Source organism: Delphinapterus leucas, chromosome 15 (assembly GCF_059928025.1).
Source record: "Delphinapterus leucas isolate spDelLeu-1000000601 "Yukka" chromosome 15, BTC_Dleu_Yukka2, whole genome shotgun sequence".
NCBI classification, from domain to species: domain Eukaryota; kingdom Metazoa; phylum Chordata; class Mammalia; order Artiodactyla; family Monodontidae; genus Delphinapterus; species Delphinapterus leucas.
Genome location: NC_143143.1, coordinates 10,190,256 through 10,217,253, shown reverse-complemented (window position 1 = coordinate 10,217,253; position 26,998 = coordinate 10,190,256). Strand labels below are relative to the sequence as shown.

At 35.7% G+C, this 26,998-nt stretch overlaps 1 protein-coding gene and 1 pseudogene across 12 annotated transcripts in view; one reads left to right on the top strand and one right to left on the bottom strand.

The window, feature by feature from the left end:
• GTF2I (general transcription factor IIi) overlaps positions 1-26,998 on the bottom strand; it is a 95,550-nt gene that overhangs the window by 23,373 nt on the left and 45,179 nt on the right. For 3 of the 12 annotated variants that reach the window (XR_016387774.1, XM_022588111.3, XM_089895791.1), the window contains 8 exons: positions 23,347-23,406; positions 21,260-21,316; positions 19,293-19,355; positions 10,887-10,997; positions 9,709-9,774; positions 5,871-6,054; positions 2,047-2,105; positions 1,167-1,238 (listed from right to left, as the gene is read on the bottom strand). Coding sequence is in view for 11 of the 12 variants with exons in the window: in XM_022588111.3 (XP_022443819.1) it covers positions 1,167-1,238; positions 2,047-2,105; positions 5,871-6,054; positions 9,709-9,774; positions 10,887-10,997; positions 19,293-19,355; positions 21,260-21,316; positions 23,347-23,406 (672 nt within the window). In the remaining variant the exon portion in view is untranslated. The remainder of the gene's footprint in view (positions 1-1,166; positions 1,239-2,046; positions 2,106-5,870; positions 6,055-9,708; positions 9,775-10,886; positions 10,998-19,292; positions 19,356-21,259; positions 21,317-23,346; positions 23,407-26,998) is intronic. The other 9 variants (XM_022588112.2, XM_089895792.1, XM_022588114.3 and 6 more) reach the window with 5 other exon arrangements.
• On the top strand, positions 13,817-16,584 carry LOC149747388 (elongin-C pseudogene; annotated as a pseudogene).

Genomic DNA, 26,998 nt, shown 5'->3' with positions numbered 1-26,998 from the left:
GTAGTGGAAGGAAAAAGGTAGCCATTAGTGCTTTAAGAAAAATTAAAGGGTGATGACATACAGTGTGCTTCGTGGTTTATGTTAGAAGGGTAGGCGGTAAAATCTGGCTGCTTTGGGGCATTGACTTTGACTACAGTGACAGACAGCAGTGAAGAAGAAAAAGATATGGATTTGCAGTGTGTTTTAAACGTAGAGTCAGCAGGAGGCCTTGTGGAAATGATGAAATCAAGCGTGACTGCTAGGGGGTTTGGCTTGGAAGACTAGGTAGAGTGTGGTGCCACTGGGAGGACTGGGAAAGGAACATGCTGGAGGGGGAATCAAGGACTCTATCTAGGACCTGTGAAGTCTGAAGAGCTGTCAAACGGCTGGGTGAATATAAAGGTGTGGTGTAAGAGGAGTTTTCAGGGCTAGAAACTTGAATGTTAAAGTCATCGGGAATATAGACAACACTCTATTTTTAAGATAGAGTGGGACTATCTGTGGAGGGCTCAGGACTGAGCTGTAGAGTAGCACCCCAAAATTTAAAGAATGGACTCAAGGGAGGTACCAACAAGAGAATGAAGACAGCCAATAAGACATGAAGAAACCCAGGAACAAACCAAGAGTCAATAACGTTTGAAACTTTCCGTAAGAATAGTTTAAAATGCTTAAGAAAGAAAAAAAATAAGACAACTATGTTGAACACTGCTGAAAAGTACAATAAAGCAAGGGAATTACTTTTGGTAACGAAAGATGTTGCAATGATAAACCAAACCTGAGTATTTTAAGTGTTCAGGGATGTAAGCACAGCAAGCACTACAAACAAGACAACCAAAACACTGCAAAGCAGCAGCCTGCCTTCCAGGGACACACTGCTACTGGTGGTCCCCAGATGCCACTGTGGTACACCATTAAAAGGTACGAAGACAAAAGGATTCCCAAACTGTGAAATGCCCTGTGCCGAATAACCTGTACACGGTATAAATAACTTAGTCAAGAGTACGTGGGTTTTCATCACAATATTCTCTTCCCTTCTGTACAGATTTAAAACTTTTCATAGTATACGTTAAAAAAGCAGCAATAAAGGAAACTGGAGATGAGTCATCCATTGTATTTACTTTCTTAAAGCAAAATCTGGAAAAGTTATTCTGCAATATACTTCAGCTAGGGGGGAAAATTAAACTTACCAAATTTTTTGCAGAAAAGCTGATCTACCATCTTTCGTAACTTAGTGATTCTGGCATACCACTCTTCTTTTACTGTAAGGGTAATATACACAAATTCTTCAATTTGATGACATTAATAAATTATTAAATGTTACTAAATAAATTACTAAATAGGTGGTATTGTTTTTCTGTTCTAACTAAAATTACTTCTAAGATTTTAGAATGTGTTTATTAAAACAGTGCTGACATTGAATAAGAAGCGTAAGAACTAACGAAACAGTAACAAAATGAAAATTCACAATTAATAGTAATTTTACAGAGATAAATTGAAAGTGTCACCACTGAAGCTAGGAAATAGAATTCATTTTACTCAAGAGCAGCTAGCAGGTGATTTCTGTGATGATAAATTTGGGGCCACAATAATGCTGGCAATCCTTTCATTACACCAACTCTTAAGTGATGCAATTTCCATTTTATATTCCCACCCTACTCCCTCCACTCCAGAGCAAAAGCAACTAAGAGAACAGATCATGATTGGATTTCCTTCAAAACACATCTAACCAACAAGCGATGATGCCCATGGCTACGTACTCTAAGAAATAAGTCTTTTTAACTCCTGGGTATAATGATGGATGATCATTCAACTGATACGAATACAGACTAGGATACTACAGACTAGGATAATAAACTGTTCAACACATTATGCCAGAAAAAGTTTGCATCTCAAACATAGAACAGACATGGTCCTTTTATAGCTTATCCAGAAATGTGATGCTTACATTTATTTATAATGGGTTATTAAAAACAAAATGGGTTTATTATTCTAGAGAATCCTGGACAATATTCCTTGTACATCATGTTCTGATTTGACATACAATTTGACACAAGTCTGGAGACCTACCTCCTGAAGCTGGTTTATCAAGCTGTAAGTCTTCACGTGTTGAATTCAAAAGTTCATGTCTGAAAGGTGAGGAAGATTACTAAATATTTACCAGATAATATTCAGCAAAAGTAATAACTACTAGTACTTTTGTCATATTCAGTCATCAAAGCCTAATTTTTAAAAGACAGCCTGAACTCTTGAGCACAACTAAATCCTAATTTCTTGAGATTTCCAGAGTAATAAAACCAAATGGTAACTGCAAATGGTTTCATAATGTGCTTCACGGAGTGTGTGTACGTGCACGCACACACACAGACACATACACACACACACTCACACACACAGAGTAAACTTTGTAAATCAAAGGTATTTCATAAAAGCATAACACCAGGGCTTCCCTGGTGGCGCGGTGGTTGAGAGTCAGCCTGCCGATGCAGGGGACACGGGTTCGTGCCCCGGTCCGGGAAGATCTCACATGCTGCGGAGCGGCTGGGCCCGTGAGCCATGGCCGCTGGGCCTGCGCTCCGCAACGGGAGAGGCCATAACAGTGAGAGGCCCGCGTACCGCAAAAAAAAAAAAAAAAAAAGCATAATACCAAAGGAAGCAAACTGCAAAAATTTTAAATGGGAGTCTTCAATTTTACGTAACATTCAAGACCACCTTACTTAAAAACATCTATAATCTGGTTATAAAAACCGTATATATTTCAAAACTAGCATTTGCAGGACAGTATACATGCTTTAAAAAACTTCTTCTGAATATACAAACACCCCACAGAATTTTTACAATCTAACTTATGTATCCCGCCTCACTCTGTTTTGTTGTAATATCCTGAAGTAACAGGGAAGGCGGGGGAGACTGAGATCACAGAGAATCATGGCCATATATTAACCATAATCTTGAAAATGTTAGAAACGAATATAGGGTTAAGTCAATGGAAGAGCTGTGAAATAAAACATTTGCTGTAGTATAGCATTACCCTTCTAAGTAAACATCCTAGTTTCTGTTTATCAAGACTAACCACATTAACCTTTGGGGAAAGGCTTACAAAGTCCCTTCCAAATGTGAGAGATGGCTTCCCATACGTAAGGACATCGAAAGGACTTGAACAGAACCTGCACAGCATGAGTACCTTGTGGTGAGCTTGCACAAACATTTAAATACCCAAAGATAGAGTTTATATGCTTTAAGATCAGCAACCATGAGCAAAATCTATAAAATTATTTGTATGTTTTCCTTAGTCATTCAAAACATTTTTTCAAAACTTCTAACAAATTAAAATGCAAGCACTGTAAGAAAATGACAGTACAAGAGTTCTTAGAACAGGCTTATTAATATATCAATATGTAAGGAGGAAGGAGTGGTTATTTGATTCCTGACTAGGACTGGTGTCAGGGTTTTATAACAAGCCTCTCTTGTTTACCATTCAATTTCATGAGAGACTACGAAATATTCATTCATTCATTCTTTCTTCCTTCCTTCTCATTGCCTTGTTTCCTCATCTGTTAAAAAAAAAGTGTGGGTGATTTATAAAGTGCTTGACTGTACTGGACACATCGGGCTGAACTGCCGTTATTATTGTTCTGACTTCAAAGCTTGTTCTCCACACCAGGGTGTCTCAAACTTTAATGAGCGCTGGAATCACATGGGATCCTCATCACATGCAGGATGGATGCAGTAGATCTAGGTAGGATCTAAGATGTGGTGTCTCTGAAAGCTCCCGGGTGATGCCAATGCTGCTTGTCTGCATGGCTGCCTACCACGTTGTCTTGTGTCAGGAGAGTTTCACTTGAATTGCTCATAGAAAAATGGAGGACAAAATCTTTCAAACTACTATTTATTTGAAAGAAAAATATCTTGTTAGCAACAAGTTTCTCTGTGGAGGACAGCTCACCTATTACCTATGGTATTTCTTGGGTCCTTTTTATCCTTAGTTAAATCCTATCATTCCCTTATTTAATACCAATACAGAGGCAAGTCTGCTTGGTTATAATCTTTGATCAAGGTGTTTGTTAATTTCCCCACTTTCTCAACAGTATCAGAGCATTGCCAGAAAAATGAACATGAATACTTCTGCAACTGACTATCATTCTGCTACTGTTATTGACTTTACTATTTATAGCCCAAAGATATGTGGGAAAAAATTAAATCAGTTACAATATGCACGTGACTCAAAAAGACCATTCATATTAGAACTTAAAATGAAAGCCACGTAATTCAGGGGAAGTGAACCCCGCCCCCACTCACTGAAGGGTGAGTACTATGTGGTCTACACCCATCATGGTGCTATCTTTCCCATGCCTGTGCCTGGCTGAGGAATAAGCACTTGGCATAATCCTAACAAAAGAGAAGTAAGGCCATATTCCAAGGTTTCCTTCTCTCAGAGAAACACAGGTAGCTCCTGTCCCTCCTAGTAGACATGTCTGGCTGTGAGTTCTGGGACTATGGCATCCAGCTCACTAGTCTAAGGAAACTATCATCACAAGGAAGGAAGAATCTGGAAAGGAGCAGAAGCAGAGCCCCAAGTATCACTGTTTTATTTATTTTCTAATTTTTTTAACTTTCTTTTTTTGGCCGCGGCGTGCGGGATCCTAGCTCCTGACGGGGGCTCGAGCCTGTGCCCCCTGCAGTGAAAGCGCACGGTCTTAACCACTGGACGGCCAAGTATCACTGTTTTCGTCACCCTGTCTCTGACCCCCTTGCTACGTGAGGTAAGAATCTTACTGTAACAAGCCAATTTGAATAAGGGTTTTCGTTACTTGGTGCTGGAGACATCCCAACTGCTACCCAGCCTCTTTCATGCTGCAATCTCTATTTGCTTTCAAGCGTGTTTGGCTACAGAATTCAAGGTTCAAATCATTTTCAATTCGAACTTGGAAAGAATGACTTAATAGCGTTACATCCATTACTGCTCAAATCAAGTATATGATATCTGCGTGATTTTCATTCTTTATGATGACATGGTCTTATTCTCTAGAACCTAATGATTTCGAGCTTTATCCTTAGGACACTGAAATTTTATGAAATGTGACCAGGCATATATCTTTGTTTTCTTCTCATATCCTTTCTCATTCATGTCTCATATACACAATCATCTTTACAATTTATAATACTAACAATCTTTTAGCCCTTTCACTGAAAATTTTAGTTTAGCAATTATATTTGATAATTTCCTAGACAACTATTCTCCAATTGTTCCTGTTTACAAATGCATCTAATATTTGCTTCATGCATCTAATAGAAAGTTTTCATATATCGACATTTGCTGAAATGTTGATATATGCCCTCTTAGTTTTTTTAAACTTTTATTGTAATCTTAATAGAATTTTAGTCAGTAGAAATTATGGAAATGTGTGATGTGGCTGCCATTTTTAAATGCAAGCATTTACACTGCAATTGCTGCACATAAATTTTTGTTTAAAGCTCCTTGCTACAACCCTTACGTCAGTGCTAAAGAATTTATAGCATTCTGCTATTTCTTTCTTTTCATTCTTACTTCTATTGTTTATTTTTATTTTATAATCGACTTTATTTCCACCTATGGTTTTTAAAATTCAGGCCTAAAAAAATAAGACACTGATACTTCAATATTTTCTTTAGCATACGTAGAGAAAAATTGTAAAAGAAAATAACAGTGGTACGCCAGTCAGGAATGGACAGGTGTTCATACTCCAAAAGCCAACCCTGGCATAACTGACATAGACACATTGAAAAGCAGAAGTAAAACAGCATATAATAACTCAAACTTAATTTAAATATAGCCCTAGTGGTTAGTGAATATCTGTCAACGATATAAAAAGATGCACTAATCAAGAACAAAGACCAAAGTCCAAGAGTCTTACTTCTTTATCACAAAACGAATCCTTTCCTTTGCAAGTAATATCCTCTCAAGGCGAGGAATTCCGTAAGTAGATGGCCTTCTAAAAGGGATTCCTTCCGGAAGTCCTTCTACATAAAGATCTTCCACGTGGGACTGGAAAAGAGGGTACGGGATCGTCACAGGACCTTTGGCTTTTATAGCTTGAGCTTTAAGGGTAAAAAGAGAAAGGGAAAATTATGAAATGACAAGGATTAAGCACAGTTTGTAGAAAAGAATAATAATCGAATACATACATATTGCTTTGTAACTTTTATTATCACTGCATCAGAAGCAAAATAGTACAGAAGAACTAAGAGGAAAATACCACCAAAGATGCCAGCACTCTACTTAGTCAAAACTGCAACGAAATAATATATTATTTTGAAATAATGTAGATATAGGCAGACTTTCTACTCAAATTTGAACCATAAATGACCCCAGAAAAATATACCAGCTAATTTCAGATAATACATACAGCATATAATGAGAAGTAATATTTTAAAAACATAAATGTTCACGTAAAAAGGATTTTTAAATAAAATAACTGAAGCAGAACATTTTTCTGAACTGTAAAAATTCTAAGATTCATTTACCGAGAGTAAAATAATACAACAACTGCAACAAGCCAAATGCACAAGGAATCTTAAGAATCGAATACAATGAACAGACTTTGATAGTTTTATTAAACAAACTACAAAGAGTCAGTTTTTCTAAACAATAGGGGACATTTAAATATCACTGGGTATTAAACAGTGTAATGTTTTTAGGTGTGACAATGGAACTGAGATTAAGACAATGCATTCCTCTCACCCAACTTGGAATTTTACAATTTAGAGTTTTGAGAGGTGAAATGACATGATGTCTTGGACATCAGAGTTTTAAAATGTTCTTGCATCACAAAGAGGACAGGAAAGGACAAGAAAGAAAATATTATAAAATATTAAACACTGTTGAACTTGGGTGATGGATATTTAAATAGAGGGTCTTTGGAAGTATGAATTTCACAATAAAAAGTTTCAAAAAGCATCAGTTTACGTTCATCTACAACACAAGCACATTTTTAGCTAGCATTAAAAATTGCAAACATTTTGATACTAAGTAAAGCCACGCCAAATTCTCCATGACTACAGAGCAAACACCACTAATTCTTTCAAAGGTTTCTAGTTCGTGTAATTAACATATAGCACAGTTATATAAACTGCTTTCCAGTGAAAAGAACAGCACAGATGCTACTGACCTTGCCAGAAAGGTTCCAAAGCAAAAATGACTACGGTGGACTCCCCTCAGCCCCTGCTCCCTCAGGAATCACCTCTCAGAACAGGTCCACTTTTTTGCTGGTATTTTATGTAAAAGTTTATTTGCTAAACATTAATCTTTGTACTCAAGTTTCAAGTGTACCATATTACACATTAATTCTGAGTTAGAGTTAATATCCTTCGTTGATATACTATATCTGAAAATCATATTCACATTTAACAATGAAAATACCTTCCCCGAAGGCAATTACCATTAAAGATGCTTTGAAATTATGAAATGTGAATATTGTTATCATAATTTCACACTGATTGGTAAACATTATTCTTATATGCAAAATAATCAAATAAATATATCACCATCACAAGAGAAGTAAAAACATAACTTTTGCTTCTCTCTACGAGAAACACAGAAATTTATAAAACTGTGATAAGTAAATTACTTTTATTCATAATAGTACTGAATTAAGAATACAATAACAAAAATATAAACAGCAAGCATTTCTTACGTACTTACATCCCAAGTATTATAGGAAGCACTTCACAAGCACTATCTCATCTATCTCATCAAATCTTCAGAGTAGAGCTATAGTTCTCATGCCTTTCACAAATGGCTCAGAGAGGACTAAGAGAACATGGCCAGACAGTCTGTCCCCATAGCCTGTAATCTTAACCACCACGTTATAGTGCTTCCATGTAGAAAGAATATGTTGTGAGTTTTTACTTTGAAATGGTCTAAATAAAATCACAGGCAATAGGACTTCCCTAGTGGCGCTGTGGTTAAGAATCCACCTGCCAATGCAGAGGACATGGGTTCCAGGCCTGGTCCGGGAAGATCCACATGCCGCGGAGCAACTAAGCCTGTGTGCCACAACTACCGAGCCTGCACTCTAGAGCCCGCGACCCACAACTACTGAAGCCCACATGCCTAGAGCCCGCGCACTGCAATGAAGAGTACCGCTCACCGCAACTAGAGGAAGGCTGCACGCAGCAACGAAGACCCAACGCAGCCAAAAATAAAATATAAATAAATTTATACAGACAAGAAAAAATAAAACAAAATCACAGGCAGTAGACTCTGACTACTGAAACATGGGAAAAATACTGAGAACCTTAAGAAAATAACTGAAAATATTAAAGAAGGGTTCCCTGGTGGCACAGTGGTTGAGAGTCCGCCTGCTGATGCAGGGGACACGGGTTCGTGCCCCGGTCCGGGAAGATCCCACGTGCCACGGAGCAGCTAGGCCCGTGACCCATGGCCGCTGAGCCTGCGCGTCCGGAGCCTGTGCTCTGCAGCGGGAGAGGCCACAACAGTGAGAGGCCCAAGTACCGCAAAAAAAAAAAATAAAGAAATAAAAAAATAAAGAAAAAGTTACTGAATTCCTCATGAAGTCTACTCTAATTCTAGATCTTCACTGAGGACTGTTATAATCCGTGATAGGGAACTGTTCAAGTTACTTAAAGTAAATAAGCCCAATGTGGTTTATCATTTAAAAACTTCACTTAGAGGGGCTTCCCTGGTGGTGCAGTGGTTGGGAGTCCGCCTGCCAATGCAGGGGACACGGGTTAGAACCCTGGTCCGGGAGGATCCCACATGCCGCAGAGCAGCTGGGACTGTGCGCCACAACTACTGAGCCTGCGCTCTAGAGCCGTGAGCCACAGCTACTGAGCCCACGCACCACAACGGCTGAAGGCCGCTCACCTAGAGCCCGTGCTCCGCAACAGGGGAGGCTGCCGCGGTGAGGGGCCGGCGCACCGCGGCGAGGAGTGGCCCCCCGCTTGCCGCAGCTAGGGAGAGCCTGCGCGCAGTGGTGAAGACCCAATGCAGCCAAAAGTAAAAATGGATAAAAGAGATTTATAAAAAATTAAATTAAATTAAAAATTCACTTAGAGAAGCTCAGTAATGCAGGATAGCACTACAGACTTTCAAGTTACAATTTAGTGTATTATACAATTTTACAGCTTCGCCAGTCATTTGCAAAGAATTCTCCACATTTAAAAAACCCAACAAAACAGATATTTTTAAACAATTTTTGCTATTTCTAGGTGAGCATTTGATACCAGGTGATAATAAATCTTGTTTCTCTGATTACTATATAAAGGTAGCTATAGGACGGAATATTAAAATAAAAGGAAAAGAGAATTTGAGATCTAACAAACTCAGGTATCTATCGAGAGTAGGGAAAATAAGAGCATCTAGATGAATACAAGATTTAACACATCAGGTTTAACGAAGACTACTGCTTAAGAAAACACTCTTCAGTTAAATCTCCAAGATTCAAGATTTTGCAAGAAATATATAAATAAACTCCCAAACACGCATGCTGGAAGTTTAACGGAAATATTAATTGATAATTAACGAAAGGAAACTTCTAAAGCTTTGTTGTGATCTGGAAAGAAAATTTCTAATATTTGGACAGGCACTATCCACTACCTTTCCAGCGACAGATAAGGAAGGAACGCACAAACACTGGTAGAATGGGACTTGTTCACATTAGATGAACAGTAATTCCATTGTTAAAAAGCTTACGGACAAAACCTTACAGGAATTTTTGAGTTTAGACTTACCATACTTTCTTTCAAACAACTCTTCAACTTGTTTACGCAGGTCAGTAATTCGAGCATTCCATTTCTCTGAAAATTGAGAGAAAGTTAAAACTCAATGATAAATCCCTGTTTGGAGGCACTAATATGTTCTTAAGATGACCCAACATCTAACGACTTATTTTCTACATAACATATCCTGATTTTTAATAATCCACCTGTCTATATAATTTTACTGTTTTCCTAAGGACTTTATCTTTTTTTGCAGTTCTTATAATTGGTTCAATGAGAGATTATAGGGTTGTTTAAAGATTATTTTCAGAACACTTCATACTGAGTACCTCTTTTTAAACTTATAAATTCTGAAAAGCAGGAGGGCAGAAAAGACCCGTCAATTAAACACCTCAAAGTGAGGCGAAAAAGAGAAAGGTCCCCAAGACTGTGCAGGAAACCTTCTAAAACACGGAAATAAGACTTTATATACAGTTGCAACTTATAATAGCATGCTAAAGAATATATATAAACGTACTATATATGTAACTTCAATTTATATTCAGTAATTATGACTAAGACAACTTAAAATATTAAAGTACTATTTAAAAAACGTATAAAGCTAAATGTTCTATTTATTCAAAATATGGATCACAAACACATCTTGCCACTAACATTTTACTTAGTCCCTTCAAAAGGATACCACTGTGGTTTGATTAGATTAGAGGCCAGCAGTTACACAAAGCAAGAAAAATTAATATAAAAATTATATCTGAAATAAAGAAGTGATCCAAATCTCAAACAAATAACTGAATTACTAAGTCATTGACACTGATTTTTAAGTCTACCCTTTTTTTTTTTTTGGCCACATTACGGCTTGTGGGATCTTACTTCCCTGACCAGGGACGGAAGCTGGGCCCCAGCAGTGAAAGCATCGAGTCCTAATGACTGGACTGCCAGGAAATTCCCTTAAGTCTACCAATTCTAGTTAACAACAGAAGATACAATGTCTTATGCTTTGGTATACACAAACATGTGTAAGCAGTGTCTTTAAGGTTACTTCAAACTGTCCATGGCTTTCCTCAGCTTAGATTATAAGGCAGTAATATATTTAAGGCATCCTCCCCAAAGAATGCTGTAACTCTTCAGTAACAGAAAAAGTTCGGAAGGAAAAGAAAAGAAAAGAGGACCACATTTCATTGACAACTTACCAAAGTTGAACTCCCTCACTTTCCGTTTGCCGGCATTGGCAGGTTCTGTGACTGGCGGCTGGGGAGGCTCATTGCTCTTTGGTCTCTTGGTAGGTGGAGAATAATCATCGTCTTGAAAAAGAAAACTATCATCACTGGAGGAACAGTCTAAATGAGTGACAGCCACTGCCTGTAACATTCTCAGCATTCGAAAGACGTGGGGGGATTTAAATGCGACTGGGACAGCAACCGCTGTATCTGTGTTGCCATTTTCTGCGTATTTTTTCCCAGTTACATCTCCAGCTTTCCTACTCTTTTCGGAGGTGCTCAAGTGAATAAGCCTCGTTTTCCTATGTCTTGCTCCTTTTTCTTCAGTTTGCTTAATCTGAATTAAGTCATACAAATTTCCCCTTCTCCTAACTCCTCTCAGACAGCTGTCTAGAATTATAGTGTATTTTAAGTCTTCCAAGAAAAAGGTTTTAATGGAGACAGCTACCAACAACTATACAAATATATAAGAAAACGGGGAGAAAATATATCTTGAATGGAAAAATATTTAAGCTTATACAAAATTCAAGCATACATAAAGGAGGTTGGAAAACTGTATGTTAAAAACTTTTAACCAACAAAACTAAAAGCAGTAAGGTTATATTATTTGTGAAACAGGTATTGTTGATTCATCCAATACAATACCCACGTATGGAGAAAATGAGCGATCATATATTTAATCACAGAATATAGACTACCCAAGAGTTTGTAGTAAGAGTTCTTTGCGGCTATGCCTGCAACTCAACTCTGCTGTGATACTTCAATACATCTGGTGCTAGAATAAAGGACACTGGATCAAGTGAGAAAAGCTATCGACTGTCATCTTCTTCTGGTCCCTGAAAATATCAGTTGGCACATTACTGGGATTTCTGCTCAAACACCATCTATAAATTATTGAAAATACCCTTTTCAGATATCTATACTTTAAAAAAATGTGGGATGAAGAAGAAAATAATCACTGGGTTAAAGGCAACAGCAGTAACAAAAAGATACCACGAGATACACTAAGTTCCCCTTTTCAGTATAACTTTCATTCTCATTTTATAGCTAAACAAACAAGACCAGAGAATGCTATATGACTTAACCATGTCATATGCTAGACAGTGAAGCTGAGATGAAATTATGGGTATCATTCTTTCAGCTAAACAGGTTAACTCTCAAAAATCAATAAGAAATTCAAATTTAGCCTAATATACAATGATGCCTTGGACAGCAATGGATAACTTTTATATACTTTGTATGTTAATCAAGGGAAAATCTGACTAAAGCCTAAAATACTTAAATCTCATTCCTACCATAGCATCAGAGAACACAGACATGGCTGCCCTTGTTCACTGACTTTGGGTTCTTCCTTTACAGACAAAGCCTGTGGATACCAAAATCCACGGATGCTCAAGTCACTTATATAAATTGGCATATGATTCACATACAACCTACGCACATCCTCCCTTATACTTTAAATCATCTCTAGATTACTTCTAATACCTAAGACAATGTAAGTGCTATGTAAATAGTTGTCTGGCACATGGCAAATTCAAGTTTTGCTTTTTAGAATTTTCTAAAAAACTCTTTCTGAATACCTTCCATCTGCAGTTGTTTAAAGCTTGCAGATATGGTGGGCCAACTGTAATGTCAACAGATATTCTGATTACCGAAAATCATTTACTGACTGACTATTCAAACCAATAAGAGAAAAAGGTATCAATGTCACTGATACCGGATAAAGTCATATTAGGACCCATTTATGTGCTGGGAAAGGGAATACTATTTCAGGAACAAGTTATCATATAAACAACTTACGACACTACAAAAACTTTCACGCGTTGAATTCCACTGTAGAAACCCATGTTCAAATCCAGAAAAAACAAAAAAAAATTTGTAGTAAAAAACAATTTAAAAATGACAAACTACCAGTAAAATAAAACTTGACTATGTAACATGGGCTCATAATGATTAAACTACTACAAGGATTAAAAATGGTCAAAAGATTCTTGAATAGGTTATTAAATAATTAGATTCACACCTAAGTAGATACATTTTGGAAAACATATTAGGTATTTCTCTAATGTCTGGCTTTCAATTCTGAACACAGCTGACAAACCCCCCCCTTTCCAATTTCCAAAGATTTTTAGACGCCTGAGAGTATTTTCAGGCTAATTTGCAAAGGGTAAAATGAAATATACTCATTTCACCTATGAATATTGTCAAAGCATTTTAAATGCTTAGTATTAATATTTCTTTACAAACATTAAGCAATGACATTTAAAACAAAAGTATTTTCCTTACAGGCTAATGCAGCCTAAATATCTCTATAGATTATCATTTAAAATTATTGCTAATTGAATAATATAACATGAAAACCAAAAGGGTATAAAATAAAATATAGCTTTAGGATGGTAATGAAAAGTCAGTGCTCTATTATATTCATCCCAATTGTAATCTGAACGGTTTGAAATTGAGGCCAAGGGGAAAGGGCAAGAGAGCTTTTCTTTAGTGTCCAAGACCTCATTTGTTCAATCAGATTAACTTATTTCAAAACAAAAGGATTTAATAGTATAAATATATTTTATAAAAGTAACCTCATCGACCATAAATAGAAAAAAGACAAATCTAGGAGAGTGTTTTTTAACAAGATAACAAATGATTTAACAAAGACTGTAAAATATTAAAAAGTGATTATCACATTTTTCTCCAGTGACAAATAATGAAGTCAATCCATTAAATGTAAACAGAGATGAAATGAATCATGTGTGATGATAAAATACCACAACATAACATTTTATTAAAAGACTAACACATTTATTTATTACCTGATTTTAGAGTGTTTTAATTCATATGAAACATAGAATTAGATCAAGAAGAGCTATGAACTCAACCACACCTTCTTTTTTTTTTTGGACTCTTGCAGCAAAAAACTCTGATTTTGAAAAAGTATGAAAAACTGTTACTCTTGACCTCAAAATCTCTTTCACAAAGGATCCAAATTATTTCTCTGTAGCAGAAACCAGTCTGCCTCTAACAATCAGTCCAGCAGGCAGCACTGTTTTCTAACTATCATGGTGCTTCAACATTATAAACAACCACTTTTGTGTAAAAAGACACATATCTCTGGACACTTCCAATTTAAGCCCAAACTAAAAATATTTACATCATCAAAACTAAAAGCTTATAAAATGAATTTCAAGATATTTTAACATGCAAAAGCTGCAATTCAGTGAGAAATATGTGACAGCTATGCCTCAGTCTTAAAAACAAGCCTCTCGGGCTTCCCTGGTGGCGCAGTGGTTGAGAGTCCGCCTGCCGATGCAGGGGACACGGGTTCGTGACCCAGTCCGGGAAGATCCCACATGCTGTGGAGCGGCTGGGCCCGTGAGCCACGGCCGCTGAGCCTGCGTGTCGGGAGCCTGTGCTCCGCAACGGGAGAGGCCACAACAGTGAGAGGCCCGCGTACCGCAAAAAAAAAAAACAAAAAAAACAAGCCTCCCACCCCTTGAAAAAGGGCAGTAACAGACCCTAACCCAAAATTACTATCTAAAAAACTCCTGTTTTCCTTTTTGCAACATACTTACAAATATGCCTATAGATAACACAGAGCTCAGAGCTAAAATGTGTTACTAAACTCATCCAATTCTTGATGAATGCATTAATAGCATATAAAATTTTTTTCTGACACTCTTTTCAATATAATCAAATTGGTAATGTTTTATCAAATAATCTGACACCTATTCAAAGTAAAAGAAACAAATCAAAATAAACCAGGCACTCTTTCTCTTAATTAATTACCCCTACACATTTCAAATTAATAGATGGCATTTGCCACCCATGGACCCAGGTCCTAAATCCTCCAAAAGTCTTATTTTTACATAATAATTGGACGCTCACTAAGTGATTGTCAGCAACTATAAAGTTGAAAATACAAAGTATTCAAATGATAACCTACCCAATTACATAGATTCTATGAACTCTCATGTGACATTTATAAGATAAGCATAATAAGTAAACAGTGACAAATAGCAAAGGCTATTGCTCTATCTTCAGAAATGCCCAGAATTTGGTCACTCCTTACCCCTACTGTCACCATCCAGTTCTACAGCACCTCCCTCTCTGCCCTGGATAGCTACAATAGCTTTGCTTCCACTGTGGTCTGCTCTCAGTCTTTACAGCAGCCCTGTTTCTTCAAAAAGGAGGACAGAACTTATCACTTCTCTGTTCAAAACTCTCCAATGGACTTGCCTATCTCGTTCACACCTTAGCACCTAGTACAGCCTCCAGCACATACAAGGTGCCTGGTGTTTGTGGACTGATTAAATGAACATTTGAATAGTGTAGTCCTTAATTTTGTGCAGCAGCCAAGTATTTATGAATGTCCTAAGCATAAATTTCATGAAAAAGGATACCATCAGAGGATGAAATCCAACTATTCAAACTCTAAATCAGTGTTATCCAAAGTGGCCCTGGCATAGGGCTGTGGTGGCGCACGGGGACCCGGTGCGGTGACAGTGGTTGCTGCGGAGCTGATGAGAAACTACTAAAGTTCCTGTGGACGCAAAGCAGAATTTCATAAGAACATAGTGGATGGAGAAGAGAAAACCTACAGTGGCTGTGAGGGCCCTGATGCCATGCATGTAAAATTGATATCTTCGGATGGTCACGAATTTACTGTAAAAAGAGAACACGTGCTAACATCAGGAACAATAAAAGCCATGTTGAGTGGCCCAGGTCAGTTTGCTGAGAACGAAACTAATGATGTCAATTTTAGAAAGATCCCTTCACGTGTGCTATCAAAAGTATACATGTATTTTACCTACAAGGTTTGCTACACTAACAGCTCCATGGAGATTCCTGAATTCCAACTGCACCTGAAATTGCACTGGAACTGCTGATGGCTGCAAAGTTCCTAGATTGTTAAATAAATTATTTAAAAAAAAAAAAAAAGTATAGTCCATATATAGGTGGTATTGTGAACTGCATTCCGGTGTGTAAATATTTATGTATATTTTTCAATTTATTTAAGAAAGAAAATTTAAAATTTCAAGAAGAGTCTTACTTAAGAAGACACAAAATTAAACCTTTTTAATCTACTTAAAATCAACTTGAAGGGACTTCCGTGGTGGTCCAGTGGTAAAGAATCCGCCTTCCAATGCAGGGGACTCGGTCTCAATCCTTGGTCGAAGAACTAAGACCCCACATGCCGCGGGGCAACTTAAGCCCACGCGCCACAACTACGGAGCCCGTGTGCCTCAACTAGAGAGGCAGCATGCCGCAAACTACAGAGCCCACGTGCCACAACTAGAGAGAGAACACCCGCACACCACAACTAGAGATAAGCCCGCACGTGCCACAACTAAGACCCGACACAGCCAAATAAATAAATATAAATAAATAAATTAAATTTAAAAAATCAATTTGAAGACAAATTAAGTTAAGAAACAATCAGGGGGTTAGGCCACAGCAGAATAAACATGTGTGAATGACTCAAGTTCGGGGGAAAATGCACTGAAAGTGAACTGCACTGTAAGGAGACCTCTTCTCAAGCAAAACACTTCCCGTTATTAGCACACTCATGACAGCCAGGCCTCAAACAACTCTTAGGTAAGACTGTCTCTACACTTATCAAAGACATGCATGTGTCAGAGACCTGACAACAGTCTGATTTTACCCAGAAATGTAGTCATGATGTTTATGAAGTTAAGGCACGCACAGCCATATTACTCCAAGGGGTATTTCCCAAACCTAAGTCACAGAAGTTATACATGCGCACCACTGTCTTCAATAACAAATTGATCATCACAAATGGAAGAGCACATCTCAGCTCAACAGACTATTTCCTGCAGTTTAACGTGTCTGCGTCAATCTCAATTAAACCCTTCATAACGTCACATAATTGCAAATAAAGATATCAAGGTTAAAGTACTGTGGAAAATCTTACAAACTTACTTGATGACAAAGTTTCTTTTTTCTTTTCTATGAACTTTTTGGGAAATGCAGAAAGATACAATATGAGAAAACAAAAGTCACCCCCAGGCAAGCAGGATTATCTTATTTCCTTCCAAGCACAAGTATTTTCCTAAACAAAACTAACATAGTTCTCTAGATACACTTTTCCTTTTAAAGGTGACTTGTTCTTGAAAGGCAGGTTTTTGTTTCTTTTTCACTAAGCATATTACACTAGGGGTCTTTTTTCAGATCGCATATTTTTTTTAAAAAGTTACCATTTCAATGCCAATATATTTTTTCTAATATGAGAATGTATCAAAATTTAATTTTCTAACTATGGATATTTTCCTAGTTTCTAGCATTTTATAATCATCTTTCCAGAAAAAAAATACAATATACTTATCAAAAAGATGTGCATGTGAGTTCTCATTTGACCTGCCTTGTTAGTATCACAGATTACATTTCACCTTCCTTTAATGTATGGATAACAATTAATTAGCAATTTAATTAGTTGGTATATAACAGTTTGTTCATAAACACATATCCCACAGAAAATGCTACCCTGAAAAGTAATTACGTTACACAGACCTGGTATTTCACTGGTCTTCTGAACATAAGGCAGCAGCCTAAAGAGCAAAATTCTACTTGTTGACAAATTTGGATGATGTATCAAACTTCTGGTACTATGTCTTAGTTTAAAAGAAATGGGATTTATCACTCCCTCCAAAGAGTTAAAACTGAAAAGATTAACACACATTTCAAGTTTATGGGCCATTTATTTCATAATTATCTTGACATCCCTTTAAAGGTCTTATACTATTAAAAACAAGTGTTTATTTTCTAAACAATTCTAACATAGCCTTTATGTGTTTTAAGATTTGTTTTCAGATAAATCAATGTGGTTATCAGTCCTATTTAAAAGCTTTATGCTAATAATTTTAATCATCAATTTTTCTTATCTCTATAGGAAGGAAAAGGTTCTTAGTGTTCATAATATAATATTTACAGATTTTCTTCTCATAGTTGAGTTACAACTTAAAATGCAATTGAATTCAATTCTTGTGGACTTCCCTAGCAGTCCAGCGGTTAAGACTGCAACAGGCTGGGGTTCGATCCCTGGTTGGGGAACTAAGATCCCACATGCCGCCCGGTGTGGACAAATTAGTTAATTACTTACTTACTTGACTAGAAACAATTCAAAACTGCTTTTAGGTTAGTAAAATTATGTTAATGATAAAATATGTATATTAAATTGAGATGTTAACACACAAAGTATGAGAAAATTTCTGATATTAGGTAAAAGCCACCAATCAACTTATAATTTAGAAGCAATGAAGACAAACACTTTGAATAGCTTGAAGTAGCCAAACACCACAAATAACCAAGTGGACACCAGTAGGAGACAGGTTATTAAAAAAGGAAAGACAAAGATAGCAAACCAAGAAAGGTTATGTAGCAGTTAAAAAAAAGAATAATGATGAAGTACCAAGATGTAAAGTTATGGGGAAAATAACTACGGAAAATGTGATATGTGTGTATTTTATTTGTTCATTATAATGCTGTATGCTGAAAACACCCATATATTTTCGCAAAACGAAACATGCGTGGGTGTATATATACATCAAATTATTTTTAGATGTATACACAATAAAGTGACATCTACCACTGAGTAGAGGGTCACTGGAGTAGGGCGGGGGTTAACAGAGCTGTATTTTTACCTTAGAGAAACCTACTTTGAGGAGAAAGAACTTACAGAGGAATAGTGTGAGATAACTTCAAAGGAAAAAAAATCAATACACATTTAATAATTATTAAATATAAAGCATGATACTGTTAATAATTAGCTGAATCTTTAAATAATTCAGGACAAACTGGCTCATCTGCATTCATGCATTATCTTTGAAGACAAAACTACATTTGAAGCAACTTTAACTATATAGAGAGATTAGCTTCGAATATTTTTGTAGCTGCTGCTTCCAAAGTTTTGAAGGACAGATTATATGCTAGTCTCTAACTGCATTTTATGGGGGAAAACTATCAACACCTTCTCCTCCACTTCACTAAGGTAGACACAGGGGTTCCAGTACTAATTAAGTCTCTTGTATCACACCCAATAAACAGGTTATAAATCTGTTTTTGTGTGCATCCAGTCTGGTCATAGTTTTCGCTTTTTAAAAATTCTCTATTCCCAATGATAGAAAGTATATAGGTTGGCCCACTGCTCATTTTCACGGCTTACTTTTGTTGTCTAAAACTCCCAAAAGCACTGGGTGTGCTGGTGGGATATGGGCTGCTTTGGTCACACATACACATATATGCTTCAGGTTTTTTTCACAAGTTTCCTTTAAAAATGAATGAAATGCATACTTAGCAATGTGAATGTGACAAATATTTTTATGACCAGAAGTAAACTTTTGGAATCAATGCTTTTAGATAACTAACCTTCAATAGTCACCTCAACTTCGGGGTCCTCACTTGTTTCTGAAGGGACATGTTGAGTAGAATCTTGAAAAAAATAAAATTCTAAAATGACATTCATTATAAAGCACTTTCTATTATGTTCCAACATTTTACTGATTTGATATTCCAAAAGCAGCCTACTATAAAATTTTACTGGCATTTTAATTCATCTCATATTTGTTAAGTTAAAATATCTGACCCTTTTCATTGTAAGTAGGGATAAAAGAAAATAAAAAGTAGAGAAACTCTGGAAAACTATTAGACAATACCAAATTACCTGCATTAATGGACTCAAAAAACTTTTATTTTTAGAGGAATAAAATTATAATGAAGTCACAATTATTTTCCTGCTGTAACTAGAAGGCACTAGGATAAAAACAAAGGTTTTATTATTCTTTTTAAACTATTTCTCCTCTCCTTTCAGAAATCCTAGGAGTGGCTTATATTGTTAAATAAAACCACAATCAAATTTTTTGCAATGGGGACCTTCATATCAAAACAGTGACTATAACAAATGCACACAGGACTGTATCACCTAACTTTATATGCAACATACTTTACAAAATTAAATATTTGTGTTACTACACAAAACAAATGTACATCAGAATGTTAGTGCTGGAAGCTCAGCTAGAGAGTATCTTCATCAACTCTCTTTTCATTTTGCAAAGGTTGAGAGATTAATTGATTTGCCAAAGATTATGTTTACTTGTTAGTAAAGGAATAAAGAACAGAACCGAACTTCAATTCGACTCTATTAACACTGCAATATGACGATAAAAATTTCCTCAAAAATAAAGTAGTTCAAAGCCTAATATCTAATTCACATTGCCCAATGAACCCCAGTACAATCTGTCTTGTATACAGGTATCTCCTTGCTGTAAATACTGCCTATCCAAAACAGAGGATTTTGTTACAGAGGAAATATCTAATTACCTACACACAGTAAAAGAAAACAAAAAAAATTTCATCCACACCATCGTCTATTAAAAAAACTCAACAAGAAATTTAAAATATTATTTAAAATGAGCATTTCAATACTTCTGCAAGAAATGTATTCCAATTAGAATACTCTAATTCTACAACTGAATTCGGAAAGATCAGTCAACTTTCCAGGGACCTTCAGAACTCCCTCCACTCGAAGAAAGTAAACGATCTAATTACTGATTTTAAAAAAATAAAACAAAAAAGCAAATATAAGGAATAAAAAGGTACACAATAGAGTTCCTTTTTATTCTTAAAAAAATAAGGCTTGACACAACCAGTTTATGTGAGAAATAATAATTCTAAAACAATGTCCAGTTACCTTAACCAGTTATTTTCCTTGGGAGAAATCTACAAAAACTCTTTTGGAACTATCTAAACGGCTTAGCAACAGGAAGCCATTCTGCATGGTAACCGTTTAACTCAAGATTCCAATAACTAAAAAAGCTGTATCATAGTTGAATATCCATTCAATCCTACAATCAAAGGAGGATGGCTGGCTAAGAGACAAAGCAGTCCACGGGGTGGCTGTGGATACAAAAATGAGCCGAGAGGAGATCTTTCTTTCATTAATCGTATGGAGAATACATTACCCTACTTTAAAAAATGGTACTAATAGTATGTTTTAAATGAAATATGAACAGAGCCAGTAATAATTTTAATTCTAACTATCAAAACCATTCTTTCAAAATATGGCAAAAAATGACCAAGAAAAAATGGGCAGCATTTTGCATCATGAAGAGTTGTACTTACCACTTAAGTTTTCCTCCCCATACGCTTTATTATTCAGTACAGTAAAAGAGGTATATTAAATATCATCTTAGGACTAAAAAACAACCTGTTGGCTAAGAAGGCATACCATAACAATCATCATTTCATTTCCAAAGAAGGCGTTTTAAGGATAATATTCTCTATAGTACAGAACAACATAATACAAATAAAGCAAAGTAAAAATCCCTGTATCTAACCTTCTGCTGGTACTTCCATTTCTGTTCCTTCATTGCCCTCTGAAGAATGATGGCTTCCTAAAAAGAAAATATACCACATATAATAAACCAATAAAGACTGATATTGGAAGAAGAGATACTAGGTAACAATGCAAATAATAACATGAATACAAACTGATTCCTTAACTCCTTAGCAGTTAATACAAACAATGTTATCTAATTCAGAAAAACATGTAACACTTCTGTATGAAAGCTCAAAAAATTATTTTAAAACGTAAATATATAGATTAAACTGAAGTAGGTTTGGGGATTTACTATTAGTTACTGGAACTACACAATATAATTACTGATAGATGTTAGAATTTGAGAAGTAGAATAGTATGTTTCAAAGTGCCATGCTCATCTGTCAATGACACACACACAAAAACACACACCAGAGTAAATTTCTTCTTTGCTCATAGACTCTATCAAGGCTAGATAAACAAGTTCAGGTTGGGCTGTGAAATGTTTCCTGCTTTCCATTTTTACTATGGTGGAAGCTATGGAAACTCAATCCCCATTATTTAATCAAAGTTGCACTTAAAGGAAACTCATAAGTTAAAACTTAAGATACTACCTTTAGTCTCAAAAGCATTTTAATTCAGGTAATATAATCTGCCTGCTTCTAAAAACTGGAACATAAAGCAATGTATCAGGTTAGGCAGTCAAAAGGTAAACAGGCTCATCCTACCAGAGAAGAAGCTTTACTCATAAATAGGAAAGAAGTAATCTAAAACCCAAGAGAGCCAATTAGGACAAGTGCCCAAACTGCCCCAGAATATTTATCCTCTGTCCTTAAATGTCTGAGCTACTAACATAGAAAAGATTGAAAATCACTGCATTCGTGTATAAATAAAAATATATTACCTATAAGGAAGAACAAAGCACAAAGGGGGAGGGGAAGAAAATCAGGTCTATTTTGTCATCCATTGGTAACTAATTAAAGAAACTATACTAAAGGTACAATTCCCAGACACAGGTTTCAGATACACTTTATCTTGATTTTTAAAGAGCATTGACTACAAACACTGTCATTCAGTGCCTAGCACCTTTGAGTTTAAAGTGCCATGCAAAGACAAAATGTTTTTGGTTTTCAATGTCTAACTTTATGGTGCTATAATTATCTTGGGATTCTTTTCCACTTATTTCATGTTCTGAAAACTCACCTGAGCTCAAAACACTAGATAAATCTATAAATCTGTAGCCATGAATTATTTCTTTATTTAACTTCTTAAATACACTTTCTCAACACACAGCCCCCACCCCCCAATTAAACGTTAACATTTGAATTTATGGAGCATTGGGTTCTTTGACTATAATGCCAAAGAAAACAAAAATGTGAGGTCAAAACAATGAGAGATAACGGAGAAGAGGCCAGTACTTAAAAAGGCAAGATTGGGTAAGAATAAGAAAAATTAAGGTGATTGTCCCACCCGGTCAGAATATTACAAGAGTACATGTAAACAATGATTCTACGTGTACTTTTTGTTCTTTAAAAATCTGAAATAAGCAATTACATTTATATTAAAAGTATAGCTAAATAAAATAAATCTTATGAGCTAAAAGCCAGAATAGACAGAAGTAAAGTAAAAGCCAGCACAAACAGCCTATGATCATCAAGTTAGGGAACACTACACAGAAATTCCCGAAGAGGTATTCAATCAATAAACTTAGGGATTTACAAATGATATCTTACAACCTTTCTAAAAACTAAGTATCAACATGACCTTATTGATATTTACATTACTAACTATGCAATATAAGCCTTATTTCTGACTATTCTGATATAAGGTATAAATGTGTACTTTACCTTAAATATGAAAGTGTGTCATGTACCCATTTCGAGATTCATTACTAGATTCACAAAAGGGAAAATTGGTTTTGAAAAATTGTTGCTTGTGAAGTTCATTTATATGTTTAAAAAAAAAAAAAAGGCCAATACATTTCTTTTTCCTTTTCCATTTAGAAAAGTAATAATACAGATATAAATACTAAAACACAGTCTGTCCAATATAAAGAAACATTAAATAAGAACAGTATGTGGGAAAATGGAAGTGAAAAAGTTATACCTTGCAAAGACTTCGAAAGGGGGAGTTTGTCATCAACATCATCAGTTTCAGAAGGGCCTGCTTTGGGATACAAAGATAATACTTCAAAAGTAATCCCAAAAATGTATTTTGGGTCACTTCAGCAAACAAATTTGGGTGAGAGATATGGAATAATACAGCCTTTTCATGAACAAAAAAGGCAAAAAAAAAAAGAAAAGAAAAGAAAAAAAAAAAGACTGACAAAATGAATGGTGTCAATTTATGGTCTTAGTAAATGGAAAAGGTGTATTCAGATAAACTCATAGACAGTCAAAAGAAATTTTGAAAATGACTAACTCGACATGAATTGAATGGGAACAATATGTCTAAAATGGTGGATATGGGTAATGTTCATGACAGCAAACTGCAACTTTTACTTCACACAGATTATAAGGGCAGATATATCTTACAAGGTGCATTTGTTTCTTCCTTGCCAAATATTTGGCTTAATGTTTTGTCATACTAAACAAAAATGCAGAATCAAGTTGTTAAACCTTCCTCAGAATCTCTAAAATAACGCAATTAACCTATCAATAAGCTTGAATCTCCACTGAAATAGAAACATGACAATTAATTCAGAATCCTCCCTTCCTGAAGATCCATAAACGCTTTTTAATAACTTAACGTGGTTTTCCCGAATTATTAACATACAACGTATTTTGTGTTAAAACCTTCACAGAATACTATAGATTTTGACAACACACCTGCATGTATTATGCTTTTAGTGAAAGTAATAGATTTAAAAGAGAACAATGACTACTTAACATAAACATGTCCTTGCATTAATATGAATACAAACCACTTCACTACCTCTGAATATTTTTTGGAAAATAAAGACTTTTGAAAGGCTTTGCAAATGCATGACGGATTTCACGAAGAGGCACAAAACTACTTTATAAATAAAGGACACAGCATAGAAGAAAACAATTTCATAGAAAACAGAAAAATTATTTGTATTTGGAATCTCAACTAAGAGCAAGATGATAAATGAAAGACACCTGAATTCAAATGCCAGATTCACTGCCTCCTAGTCATGTGATCCTGGGTAAAAATATACAGAAGAAATAAATTAAATGATAGCTAAATGTACTAACTGACTTCTAAATACTGCTTTAGCTGCTTTTCCACAAGTCTAGCTATGTATCATTATCGATATTGTCCTGTTCTAAATTATTTTAATTAGGTCCTCTTTAAGTCAATAAAAGTGTATTTCTTAGGATTCCCACTGTATAGAGTTTCTATTTTAAATAACATGCTTATTATTGACTTCTAATTTAACTAATTACATTATATTCGGGGAATCCTTTAAGGCTACCTGTGAACAAATATAAAGTCAACTTTTGTAAAAGATCCATGTTTTGTAAATAAACATTTATTTGCTGCGTAAAGAGTTCTGGATATACAACAACTAGCTTATGTTTGTAAATTTCAGAGTTCAAATACTCTATTTACCATTTATAAGCATTCATCATTTGTTAAAATCTCCCACATGACTCCATTTACAAATTTATCAATTGTATCAAATTATATCAATTCTTTATTTAGACTTTTGAGGCTACATTGTTAGGTATATACAAATTAATGATTATCCTATTAACTTAATGACCTATTAGTATATAAATTATATAGTCTTACTCTTCATACTTTGTTATCTTTTTCTTTTTTGGCCTCAAATTAATATTACTAAACTTGGGTTTCTTTTGGTTAATATCTGCCCAGCATACCTTCACATATCACTATACTACCAAATTATGTTGTTTACTTTTAACCATACATGTTATAATAGCAAATGACTTGGACTCTGTCGTAAGATCAGCAGCACACTTCACCCGCACAACTCCGGGAGTGTCTTAACAGTCACTGCAGACAAATCACTTTCCCAATGCTCACATCTGAGAACATCTTAGAGGAAAACTGACAGGTACACAGAGATGTGTCCAAGCCTATTTTGGAATACCGAAAGTTTTGGAAGAAAACATAAATGATTTTAAGTGCGAGAATGAACACATGAACTTCAGTATAATCACACAGGTAATTGTCGCAATGATAGTACTAAATCTGTACGTGACAAAAATAGGTCAATCTCAAAAACTTGTACTGAATGACGTACAAGAACATATACAAAACACATATACAGTATGATACCATTTGAGTCAAGCTTAAAAACAGAAAATGTAATACATAAAATGTAGGTGCCTGGATACACATCCAAAGATGTTTCCGTGGGAATGTATATGCATTTAAAATATAAAATCGTTACCAGGAAGGACAACCCTCAATTTCAAGAAAATGGTTAACTCAGGAGGAACAGAGAACAAAATGGGAATTGGAAGGGCCTAAAGAAGGGTGTCAATAACATAGTTAACATGTTATATCATGTAAGATTCAGTAAACCTGGGCAGATGTATGTTATGTTTGTGGGTTTTAAACATTTTAAAAAAGCATTTTAGAAATACCGCCAGCCATCTGTATCCCTGCATTCAGCACCTGCAGATTCAACCGACCATGGATCAAAAATATTGGGAACAAAAAATCCCAGAAAGTTCCAAAATGCAGAATTTGAATTTGCAGCATGCTGGCAACTATTTAGCATTTACATTGTATCAGATATTTAAGTTATCTAGAGATGATTTAAATAAAGTTTGTAGGTCATATTCAAATACTACACCGTTTTATATAAGGGACTTGATCATCTGTGGGTTGTGATCCTGGGGGGTGGCCCTGGAACCAATCCCCCTGTGGATACCAAAGGATGACTGTACAATACAGCAATGCAAATAATAGACCTACAAGTACACCCAACAAAATGTCTCACAAATTACATGTTTACAGAAGAAGCCTGATACACGCTGACGGATTCTATTTATATGAACTACAAAAACAGACAAAACTAACCTAGGTTATTACAAATCAGGACAACGGTCTGCACTGGAAAGAGGCTGCCAGGAAAGGAGCCCAAGGGAAAAGGAGCTTCTAGCATAGTGATCCCTAACAACAGATCTTCAGAATGCATGAAGCAAAGTGAAAGAACTGGAAGGAGAAACAGACAGAGGCAGTTGGAGATTTCAATACTTTTGTAGTGGATAGAAGTAAAGAGAAATGCCAGTGCAGATATAGCAGGCCTGAATGACCATCAAGCAACCTTAACAAAGCTGAAGTAACTGAAATTATACAAAGAATGTTCTCCAACCATAATGGAAATAAACTAAAAATCAGTAACAAAGCTACCTGACAAGTCCACAGGTATGTGGAGATTAAGACTACACTTCTACAGGGAATTCCCAGGCTGTCCAGTGGTTAGGGCTCTGCACTTTCACTGCTGAGGGCCTGGGTTCGATCCCTGGACAGGGAACTAGGATCCCACAAGCCATGCGGTGCTGCCAAAAAAAAAAAAGAAAAGAAAAGAAAAGAAAAGAAAAGACTACACTTCTATGTAAACCAGAGGACAAAGGGGAAATTAGAAAATGTTTTGAAATGAATGAAAATAACCAGAGTTTATAGGGTGCAGTTAACTAATGCTTAAGAGGGAAGTTTACGGCATTAAGTACTTATATTGGAAAATATTTCAATGATTTAAGCTCCCATCTTAAGAAACATAAAATAAAACCAAATTAAAATTAAAGCAACCAAAAAG